At 41.0% G+C, this 12,190-nt stretch overlaps 1 protein-coding gene across 4 annotated transcripts in view; it reads left to right on the top strand.

Moving 5' to 3' along the window:
- TNIK (TRAF2 and NCK interacting kinase) overlaps nt 1–10,693 on the top strand; it is a 412,707-nt gene extending 402,014 nt beyond the window's left edge. For all 4 annotated transcript variants that reach the window (XM_057546114.1, XM_057546113.1, XM_007197510.2 and 1 more), the window contains 5 exons: nt 483–583; nt 2,834–2,983; nt 5,274–5,433; nt 5,674–5,813; nt 8,017–10,693. In XM_057546114.1, coding sequence (XP_057402097.1) covers nt 483–583; nt 2,834–2,983; nt 5,274–5,433; nt 5,674–5,813; nt 8,017–8,100 — 635 coding nt within the window. In that variant the 3' untranslated portion in view covers nt 8,101–10,693. The remainder of the gene's footprint in view (nt 1–482; nt 584–2,833; nt 2,984–5,273; nt 5,434–5,673; nt 5,814–8,016) is intronic.
- Nucleotides 10,694–12,190: the final 1,497 nt, after the last annotated feature.

The following is a 12,190-nucleotide window of genomic DNA, read 5'->3' as shown; positions in this document are numbered from 1 at the left end:
TTTGAATAGTAAGTGAACGGCAGCCATTATGTCTCTACCCATTTGTTGATTTTTCTACCATCTTGCCATACCAGCTCTCAGCTGCTTACATGTGGGTGAACATAAAAGCCAGGCAAGGAGACATGGAGGATTTTTATACAGATTCTTCTTACAATAAATAATTCACATCTAGACCTAGTTCTTAGAGGCAGTCCTAAGCCAGTTACATCTTTAGATGAAGAAAAGAGCCTTCAGTATGAAGCAAAAGGCCCCAGGTATCCTGCAAACCAAGTACATTAAAGGAAGTTAAATCTGTATCTATGAGAACATCCCACACCAGAGCATTACCCTCAATCAGGATGATATATATGTGTGTGTGTATATATATATATATATATATATATATATATATATATATATATATATAGTGGTTTACACGTTCATTAATACAAAAACTTGAATAAATTAATGAACTATTTTAATTCATAATTTTTCTATTACAGTCAAATATGAAAGGATCAAATTCTTGGTGATTGCCTTAAAGAATGCTGTGGAGATATATGCTTGGGCTCCTAAACCATATCATAAGTTCATGGCCTTTAAGGTAAGTAGGCATGTGATTACCTAACAAGGGCTTGTTTTTTTATATAGTTTAGGTTCCCATCAGTTAACAGTGGTTAACTTACACATACACTAGTACCAATTTTTCTGTATATAATAAACCTCTTTTAAAAGTGTAGGAGCTCTTATTTGTTATTCTAAAAGTAAAGACTAGGTATTAGTAAATACTGTTAATTAGTCAAATTAAAATTTGGGTCCACCCTCCTCCATTTCAGGTCTATACATCATCATCTCTAAGTGGCACTTAGTGTGGAATGGTTACCAGGCAAAGCATTCATTATGATATTAGGCAATGAGATTTATGTACACCCACCTAACTAGGGCACTCTCTTGATATTTCGTCTGAAAAAGGCAGACCGACAGCAAGCAGCACTGAATCTCAAGGCTGAACTGAGTCTCTAAATCTTGTAATCCTCGTAAGCCTTTTGGGGAAAAGTTGCTAAAACTCATTTGATGCTCATATATCCCCATTGCTGTTGGACTTCTCTGAAATGAATACTGAATGGAAATGGCCTAGTTTCTCTGCCTCCTTCAATTTTCGTTGCTGTTTCATTTTTTATCTTGTCTAAGTCTGTACCCACTGTGGTTGGCTTGATAACTCATGAGATTCAACAGAAGTAGGATGGGGAAATGCTGGTCCCGTTGACTCCAGATCATGAAAGCTGACTCCCAAATGCCAGAAGGACCAGTACTTACAGGCACCCTGATGTTTTCAGAGCTGCACAGTCTACCCATAGCCAGTGTGAATTTACCTTCTGTTCATTCTTACCCTCTGCCTACATCTCTCTCTTTCTTTATATCTCCTTGGCCCTGACTTTTTCTCCCCACCTTTATGACTATTATCTTTCTTTGACCCTTTATGTATTTTCTGTTGCCACATATGCCACGTGAGAGCAGAAGCTGCCTTGGGAACATTACAAAGCCCTCTTCAGGGCTGAATCACCCCTGGCTTCTGTCTTGTTCCTTTAGCAGGGCAAGGAGTTCATTTGTGATGTGCTCAGGAAGATGCGAAATGGGCCCCACTCGTTAACCCCGCTTTTATGGAGAGAAATGTTTGGAATGCATTGGGTTAGTAATAACACTTCAGGGATGACTCCTGAAAGCTACAGCAGTGCTGCTGTCCTGCCAAAATCTCTCTTCACAAAAGCTTTTCAATCGAGATCCCGTTCCCGTTCCGGTTCTGAAGTTACTGTCATCAGTGTACTAGCCAAAGTGCAGGATTGACTGCAAAATGCTTTGTTGAGCAAACCATGGCCAGCCTAGAAAGAGGGAAGAGCAAAGGCAAGGACTCGAAGAGGAAAGACTGGAGCCGGCAGGGGGTCGAGCCCTCCCGTGGGACAAGGAGACGAGGCTCGAACCTCCCATATGTGAGAACGATGTTAGCAAAAGAGAAGGAGGGCGGGGTCTGTTAGGTGACGGTGGCATGATAGCCGAGGCACTTGTGGTTTCACAGATTCTCGCCCAGACTTCAAGGCCAATACAGGTAGAGTGTGGATTAAATAATGGCAAAGGAAAACAGAGGAACACTTGACAGTTAGTTGGGGCTTAGACTCCGGAGTCTCACACACAGAACTTTGATAAACGTGGCTGGAGCTCTTTTTTTCTTTTCCTTTTAAACCCAGCTAGCCAACGTAAGCCGTGAGTCTTCAGATGAATCATCCCCACCGTCCTCTATCGCCCAAACCCAAGTCTCAGATCTCAACATTAAGTTTAGAGAAAGCGCCAGCCTGATGTGTACTCACTCACCCAGGAGAGTGAGAACCAGAGCACGCCTGTTAACCCTGAACAGGCTTAGCACAGGGCTGGCCCGCCTGCCCACCCTGTCTGTCTCTGAAAAGGTAGTAGCCATGCCTGGGCCTGGCTGTCCCTTGGGAAGGAGAGGCGCCAGAGAGGTGACTGGACCTTCTTCTTGGGGAAAAGGCCAGAAATAAACAGGGAAGAACAGCAGCACCCAGACACCAAGTTTTTAATATATGATGACACTATCAAAACTGACAACTGTCAACCAGCTTCTCTGCCCTGGAGCACAAGGGGTAGAAAAAGGGGAGCAAATGGATGCTAGACTCTTCCTCCCAGAGTCAGAATATGAATAGCCCTGAAACTGAAAGAAAGATTTCCTAGCTTTCCAATTTAAGAAAGTCAGACATTAACTTCCACGGGAAATGGCTAAAGGAAAAATTTATTAAGATAACGTCTTTGAATGATGTGGGTACTCATGGGGTGATTTTTAAAGTCTTTTGCAGATCTCCAGCACAAGCCACTGCTTGTTGATCTCACAGTAGAAGAAGGTCAAAGATTAAAGGTTATTTTTGGTTCACACACTGGTTTCCATGTAATTGATGTTGATTCAGGAAACTCTTATGATATCTACATACCATCTCATGTAAGTTCCTGGAAGCAGACTGTCAAGACTCTCTGTTCCACAACCTGTGTGTATAGATTTGTTTTTGTACATTTTTAGTGGAGGTCATGCTAACTTCTACTAATCAGTAAAGCAGATGGACTTATGGTCTTCACTAAATAGATGATGAGGCTTTTAAGACATAAAACATGTAAATTTAACTGATTTTTATGGCTGCTTAAAATTGAGGAACACGTAATAGCAGTTATTTGCCATTTACTGGACATGTTGTCTCATTGGATTTTACATTAAAATACATACAGTGTTTTTCATTCAAGGGCATAGATTCTGTTTTTTAAGCAAGACTATAGTAGATGAGCTTCTATTTTTAGTTTTTGAAGGAGATTGCTTCACTTTATGTGGGAGAAGTCCAGGGATCCTTTTTCTGCTATTGTTCCTCTCTTCAAGTGGAGGGCAGTGTCACGTGGCGGAATCAGACACCCTGGAGCCACATGCTCTGGCTCTTGCATGTATTCGCTTTGCAATAGTGGACACATTAGGCAGCCTGTCCAACCCTCAGCTTTCACATCTGTAAAATGGGGCTAAGAGGACCTATCACATAGGGTTATCGTCAGTATTAAGTGAGGTCATACATCTAAAGAAGTTGGCACAGGGCCCTGAAAATTGTACTATTAATATTACTATACTGACACATTGCCTAAAACATGACTTTTAAGGGACGTGCCGCCCATGGTTTCATGTAGTAGGATGAGTGCACTGTAAATTGTGTTTCCTCTAATGTATGTAGTCCCAAGGCTAACATACAGTAGAAATTATTCGTCAGCAAAGTCTGAGACCTAATCTGTTGATGTTTGGTATTTTGAGACTTTAAAGACTTTACTCCAAAGGAGCACAACAATTGAAAAAAGTTGTTTTGGTGCACGACACACACACGTCATTGGTTGTTACGTTACAGCTTTTCTCGTGTGTGTATGTGCACACAGGACTCACAGCCCGTGCTCTTGCTGAGGGGACTGGGCTGTCCCCATGATCATCCTCCATCCCCTCATTCCTGTCCACCATGTACCTACTGGACGGCCATGACATTCTCAACCAAGGCATCGCAGCAACACCACGTCTCTTTTCCCAGAACAAGTCAATCTACACTTATCTGAATAGTATGATTTTTTTTTTAGTGAACGGTAATTTTTAAATTTTTTCTCAACAAGCCATTAATTTGGACTACAGTAAGTCCCCTACATAAGAACGAGTTCCATTCCGAGAGCAAGTTCGTAAGTTTAGTTTGTTCATAAGTCCAATGAAGTTAGCCTAGGTACCCAACTAACACAATCGGCTATATAGTACTGTACTGTAATAGGTTTATGATACTTTTCACACAAATAATACATAAAAAACAAACACAAAAAATAAAGAACATTTTTAATTTTGCAGTACAGTACCTTGAAAAGTACAGTAGTACAGTACAACAGCTGGCACTTCTTAGCAGTACCAGCTACATCACTGCTGCTTTTACGCTTGCTTCCGGACATCCTGGGCTTGAAATAACGATACTGTACTACTGTACTCTACACAGTACTGTAAAAGTAAAGTACACAAAAGCACAACCACTTGTAGAGGATGCACGCACGTCACAATGTACACCAGGCACGTGAAGATTGGACATGCGAACACACGTTTGCACCTTGGAAGGTTCACACCTTGAAGGTTCGTATGTAGGGGACTTATTTAGGCACCCAGATAAACAACTGTATTGACTGTTCATAGCCTGTTTTGGTCCCACCTTTTGGCCCCATTTGGGCTGTTTCCATCAGATCCAACTGGATTGCATTCTCCTCATCTTTTTTGGAAGTGGATAGAAAACACGAGATTTTCAATGTCCACGGCAATGTGCTCAAATCCCAGTTCTACCACCATATACTAGTGCAGCTTTGGTCAAATTACATAAGCCCTCTGAGATGCAGTTGCTTCATCTGTAGACAGAAACATCTAGCATAGGGAGCTGTTCTAAAGGCCAGAAGTTATACATGGAAAGGGCCCACGCTTGGCACAGGGCAGGTGCTCCGTAGTTGTAGTTGTTGCTTTTAGAACAGGTAAATTGGATTCTCAACCTAGTGCCTAAGTTTGTATTTACGAGGGTATTTGACAGGTCGGTGGTTAAATTAAGCAAAGCAAAACGTCAGTCTCTAGAATGTAAATGGAAAAGGGAAAAGAAAAAAAAATTTTTTTTTTTTTTGCAATTCTTAGAGAGTAATAGCTAAGATACTGTCATATTTTTTAAAAGAATAATGCCTGGCCTTTCTTTGTCTTCTAGATTCAGGGCAATATCACTCCTCATGCTATTGTCATCTTGCCTAAAACAGATGGAATGGAAATGCTTGTTTGCTATGAGGATGAGGGGGTGTATGTAAACACCTATGGCCGGATAACTAAGGATGTGGTGCTCCAATGGGGAGAAATGCCCACGTCTGTGGGTAGGTTAACCATTCCTTATCTCCTTCAGCAGTTACACCCCCCAAATGAAACGAAAGTCAAGAAATGTGAAACAACCATTTGATTCCACAAAAAAAAAGTCTGTGAATAACACTTGTAAGACTTGCTTTGTCTGTTTATCTCAAGTCGTTTGTCATTTTTGTGGTTAAGATGTGAACAGATGCTGTGAGTTATTGCCCATCTAATGTTTTTAATGCAGTTTTGGAAATTCCTTTTGACAGCCTACATTCATTCCAATCAGATAATGGGCTGGGGCGAGAAAGCTATTGAGATCCGGTCAGTGGAAACAGGACATTTGGATGGAGTATTTATGCATAAGCGAGCTCAAAGGTTAAAGTTTCTATGTGAAAGAAATGATAAGGTAAATCCGTTTCAACATTTGCATTAGTGTTTGCATTTTAAGAGACCGCCAGGTACCTGTGAAACCTTCATTTTCCTTTATACTGATTTGAATCACATCTGTGTTAAACAATCAATATTATCTTGAAATGGCATTATTTGGTTTGATTCCTGTGAACCCTCAAAATATATTATTCACACATCAAAAAAGACATAAAAACATCTAAAAAATTTCTTGTAAACTCTTAGTAACTTGTGTGGCTTGCAGGCCTTAAGATGACTCAGCAAATACCCCAAATTCTCCTAAGCACTTAGAAGAGTTGGCCTCTCATTAGTCATCTCACAGTGGGTCAACTTTATACCCCACTTTTAGACTTTTCACAAAATCACTATTGGGACGTAACCCATCACATTATATTCGATTTTAAATGTAAAACATTTGACATGTAGAAATATAAACTTTTAAAAAGTGTCACCCATTCCTTAAGGAATGCACAATCACAAACTCAACTAGTGCCATGTCCTGTGTCATTCCAGCCATGTTTCTTCTGAAGTGTCGTAGGGGGACTGTTTTCCAGTGAAATCAGCGGTGTTCGTCTGGCATGATCAGTCGCCCAGAAGGCGTATCCTGCAGCAGTGCTGCTTCTCCCTTGCCCTTCCTGTAGACTAACCCAGAGTTTTTAGTAGCTAAGCTATACTGTATTTGTGAATTCATCCTTTGGGACTATGGCCAACTTAGAAATGTTGTCCCCAAAACATCAGACATAAACATCTATAGAAAAGAACGTGACAGGTTGAACAGACCTGCATCTCTTGGCTCACTCCCGTTCCCCAGAAGCCAGGCTGGTCTTAGTCTGGCCCTGGAGTAGCCAACTACTCTGACCTGGTGTGGTCTGGTGTGGTCTGGGTGGCAACAGCTGGGGATGGCAAGGATGGTCCCAGGCCCTTTTCAGAATACACCAGAAAACAGACCTGACCTCTAGTAAAATTCCAGCCCCCGCCTAGTCTCTGGGAATCATAAGACTAGGAGTGATCTGGGCACGGACACCCACGCTCCAGTTCACTGAAGTCCCACCCCAGAAAGCCAATTTTAAGTCACGACCACACCCTCAGCAGCAGACTGGGACCACACCAGCATCTGGGGCCCGAGGTTTAGAGCCAGGGCTCACAGAACCTGGAGAGAACAGCGGCCCTTTCTTTCCCTCATTGTGTTCCCATGGGTCCTCTGTGCTTCCCCGTTTTGATTCACTGACCCTAACAGTAGCTTTACTTACATATGTAGCATTAGCTGAATGGTGAGCATTTCCACAGAACTTCCTAAGAAGTTGTTGGGAGAGACAGCAATTCTTCTGAAGAAACTGTGGGAATGAAGTAGCAGAGACTTTATACTAATGACAAAAGTAAATGCCTTGGACCAAAGTTTGGTGTTGGCTGACTGAAGAACTGGGCCACAGCCCAGAATATTATTTTTCTGGGCAGTGGTTCATTGATGTTTAGCTCAAGCAAGCAGTACCCCAAATTTTGCTCGCTTCTCTCAGTCGTTTGATAAAATGATTTAGCAGGCCCAGACCGAATGGACTGTGGTTCTCCTTACTAATGCCATGATCTCCTTTGGCCTAGGATATGCATTCATCAGCAGAGAAACCAAGCATTAACTCTTGGAATGCCAAAGTGAATAGGCATTAAACACCTTACCCTATCTGACCAGAACCACTTATTTTTTTTTCTTAATTGAGAAATGAAGTTGTATAGTAGTCAGTAGGCCCCAAATTCCCCCTTGACTTTGGAAATGTGAGAGGATTCTCTTCATTCCCAAAGTCTGCCCTCTTGTTATTAGGGGAGAGAAAAGGGGAGCCCCTGTGGCTTTCCAGAAATTAACAAAGGACGTGTTGTGTCCTAGACCAGAAATCCAGCATATTATCCTAGCACGAAACTCCCTTGTAAAAAGTGAGCGCCCAAAGGGTTGTTACAAATCAAGATATAGCCCCTTCTGGGTCCCTGAAGGCCAATGCCACAGTCAGTCATAGTAACCTTCATAGGAATAAAGGCAGGAATGTTTACAGAGGATGCACTGTATTAAAAGGCACTTTATAAACACCAGCCATTAAGTCTTAAGAGCTGACACATGGCAAGGATAGGACATGTGAGAGAAAATGGATGGACGGTTGAAGAAAAGAGGGAAAGAAACCATGCGGTTGAACTAACTTCTTTTTAATTTCAAACAGGTATTTTTTGCATCCGTGCGATCTGGAGGAAGTAGCCAAGTGTTTTTCATGACCCTCAACAGAAATTCCATGATGAACTGGTAACAGAAGAGCACTTGGCACTTATCTTCATGGCGTTATTTCTAATTTAAAAGAACATAACTCATGTGGACTTATGCCAGTCTAGAGGCAGAATCAGAAGGCTTGGTTGACCATACCGCTTTACCCTTTTCCTCTCCCTCCACCCGTCCCAGTACAGTCCATCTTTCAGTGTTGCAGCCTGGTTGAGAAGGAGAGAAAAAGGTGGCAGGAATTTCCAGGAGATCCCCAAGAATGCTGCGTTGTCTGTGGACAAAGATGGACCACGTGCCCTTCGGAGTTAGGGATAGAAACAAATATTGTGTGCTCTTATGATTAAGCTGTGTTCTGGTGGGTTTTTGAGTTTTATTTTGTTTTGTTTTTTTTACCTTTTTTCTTTACCCCTTTACTTTGTAAGAATGGGGAAAGAATGCATACTGAGAAAATGTCTGTTTTTAATTCTGTCTGCCTGCTAGCTTTCAGTACACAATGTGTTGTAAAATTTCCAATTTCGAATGGTGAGAGACAGCACAATAAATGTACCTTATCTCTTTACACTGAAGGCCATAACTACATAGTGGGGTAATTGTAGAACTCTTTTGCCTTCACGAGCCCAAAAGGTTGCTTTTTGATAGCAACTGCTAATGGATTTTTAAAAGAGAAGAAAAATACTAGTTTTCCCCTCTTTTGGGAAATGGATTTTAAATGGCTAAACTACTAGCCTTAGACTAATAAAATCAACTACCATTTTTGTGAGTCTGGCAGGCCCTATTTTATATGGCCCTGTACAGAACAGAGTGTGTTGAATGGGATAGTAGTGCCATTGAGTTGAGTTGCCTCTAGTGAATGAGGGACTCTATAATACAACATTGCCTCAGCGATTATGCAACAGATCAGGGCAAAAGATGGGATGACAGAGGGGGTCAGACAGAAAAAGCTGCTGGAAACAAGCTAAAAATGTATACACACACACACACACACACACACACACACACTATTTTTTTCCAAATGCACAAAACTTCCCAGCTTAGAGGTCACTCTGTTCGGGCTTCGTTAGGAGTTAAGACTTTGTTCTTTCTGGGAATTGGAGAATAAATAAGATCCAGGCTCTGGTCGTTCCCAGCTTTCTCCTGAGGGTGCCACTTTCCCAAGATGAAAACTGTGACTGAAAAAAATAATAATAATAAATGTTTCTGAGCTGCCTGTGTTCTCTCTGGGTTGGTGAGAGAAGGGACTAGACTACTAAGCCTGCCTGAGACCCAGTGGGCATCATTGGTTCAGATGTTATAGAACTTGAAAGCAAGGCTTTGGCCAAAATTCTGAGACCCTAATCATTTTACCTTCCTCCAAATTACCCAACATACGGTAAACAACATTTGTGCAGAATATGTATGTATTTCGTTCAGGTTGACTTGTGTCCTTATAGACTCTTACGCGGATGATTTGAACTTTTACGTGACTGTCTGGGATTTCTTTTTCCAAAGCTACCAGCATGGCCGCCTGTGGTATCAAGGTGTTGCAAAACGATATCTGTGTTGCGCTTCCTGTTTTAACCTACCTCGTTTCGTTTGTTTTGTTTCACTGTTCATCACAGCAGTGTTATCTCCAGGAGACATATAGAGAGCTCAACTGGCAATCTCAGGTGCATTTAATATTTTAAAATGAAACAGTAGTTGACCAAATTGTTCTTCTTGAAAAATTGAAAAAAAAAAAAATCCAACAACAACAAAACTAATGTGGCTTGTTTCTGGAGAAAACAATTACTCTAAACAGATCAAAAAAAAAAAAAATCTACGATCCTACTGATTTTGCCTAAATACATGAGCAGCTGATGTACTATTAATGAGAACAAAATACACATTAGGAAAACGGCGCTATTTCAATCTGGTGGCTTGGGCAAGGGGAGACAGGGAAGGGGAAATATTCTAGTTCTGTTATAGATGATTCTGCCCCTCCTGTAAATGTGGTTGTCATTTGCAGTTATTTTAAGCAGGTAACACAGGAATGGAATTGAGGATTATCTTCAGGCGATCACCAAGATGTCCTCATTGTGGTCCCTTTAGTGCTCAAAAGCAATGATATCCTCCCGTTCTCATTTTTACTGCTAAGGTTCTGCTGCTGAACAATATTATCTTCACAAATTCCGTGCAACAAATTCAGCAATGACGTTTTGGATTGAATTTAGCAACTACTGTAATTGGATGCTGACGTGGACAAGATATATTGATTTGGGTCTCATCCCCACATGTGATTGCCACCAGCTCTTTATATCGCTGCTGTGGTATTTTAAACCAGAAGCTTCTTTAAATTATGTTGCAAACTGATCTTTGTTTTTATGTTTTGTTTTGTTTTTATTTCTAAGTGGTAAGTTCGAAACACACAGCTTTAAATGATTTTTTTATCGTGGGATTTTGGGTACAGTTAAGAAATAAAAGGGAATCATTGTGTTTAAACATAAGGTAGTTTGTGAATGTATTTTTTAAAGCCTAGATTCATTGAAACAAAAAATCATAAGAGAACAATATTAATGCAGTCTTGTTTACAGTATGTACAGTGACATAACATAGAACATGAGCTTTTCTGGTGCCAACAACAATAAAACACAGACGTTAAACATCAAGCCATGCCTTTTATATTTTTGTACAAATATCTTACACAGAGTACAAGGCAAAACCAAATTTAAAAAGGGCCTCCCACAAATCTGTGCTCCTTGAAAGATTTCTGAAGAATTCTTTGAAGCTTTTATCTCCAAAAATACATTTTCCTCCATCAGGACTGGCCCTAGCCCTGAAACACTGAGGCCTAGGTCATGCAGAATATTTCAGAATAACTATTCTTGGGCCCATAACAATTCCCAACTTTTTGGTTTGCTCTAATTCTTTATTCCTTTTCTGGTGGGGGGACAGGGGTGAGGGGGTGGTTGTACTTTTCCTCCCTCTTAATATCATCTTAAAAATAAAATGAGCCAGTTCTAGAGATAAAATCCCCAGAAGAAAAATAAAGCTAAAAACTGAAACGAGTTTCAAGACCAAAGAAATTTTTATTAAGATGTCTATGCAAAGAGAAACTGAGCCCTCCCTCCCCCAAAGTAAGTTTCTCTAGATCTTTTCTGTCCTTGCTACTCTCAGTTGATAATCATGCATAAAATCCACTGCAGCTGCTCACACCATCGTCGTGGGCCGGGGTCTGTCAGGTGACTATCATTCCTGAGTGCTAGTCCGGGACTCTAGAGAAGATTCCTCCATGCAGTGGGTAATGGCAACAGCGGACCTGTAAGATCCCTTCAGATGGGGAGAGTACTCTCTCTCCATGCCAGTTACATTCAGACCATTGTCTTTGCACACAGTATAAGTGAAGACAGCTTGCACTGTGCCACATAAAATCTAATGACTCTATTTAGATATCATTTTTCTTGAAGACTTTCGAACAGTGCTTCAAGAAGACTTAGAGCTACTTCAACAGTATAGATGAAGGCACAGATGCCATCCCACAAGGCCACTCAAACAGGGACTCCATTTTTCTAACACTTTGACACTGCTTTCCAAGACATGCTTCTTACATACGTTGCATCAAGTACACATTTTTTAAAAGCATCTTAATGCCTGGTTGTCAAGACCTACTAACAGTTTTCTGTCTGCTCTTGTGACTTATTGGTAATTGGTGTCTCTGGTCGCTCCTGTGCAGTAGATTAGAAAGAGATGTGAAATTCAGGCCGGAGCCATTTTGGTTTTGTCCGTTGCCAGACAAGAAGGGGCTGAAGTCTGACCTCACATTCCATGAAGTTTAAAAAAAAAAAAAATGTTTTCCCTAGTAGTATGTGTCCCACTTCCTGTCACTGTATTCTTGAAATGTTGAAGAGCTATTTGTGTTATAGTGTGTGCTGTCTTTGAAAGTCTGCTTGAACAGGCATCACTTGCATTTGTGCTGACTGCTTTAAGGTATGAGATGTGCTACATTATTTTTAAGAAAGAAGATGCAGTTACTGGTCAAACTTTTTTAACCCTCCGGAGGAAAATAGAATATCCATAACATGCTGATGGCAATTCTGAATGACCCTGCCATGCTCCCGAAGTTCCCAAATCTGATTCTATGTTCTGACCATCTCAACAGTTTCTGT

Source organism: Balaenoptera acutorostrata, chromosome 4 (assembly GCF_949987535.1).
Source record: "Balaenoptera acutorostrata chromosome 4, mBalAcu1.1, whole genome shotgun sequence".
NCBI lineage: Eukaryota > Metazoa > Chordata > Mammalia > Artiodactyla > Balaenopteridae > Balaenoptera > Balaenoptera acutorostrata.
Note: the sequence above shows the minus strand (reverse complement) of the source record. Positions and strands in the feature narration are given on the sequence as shown.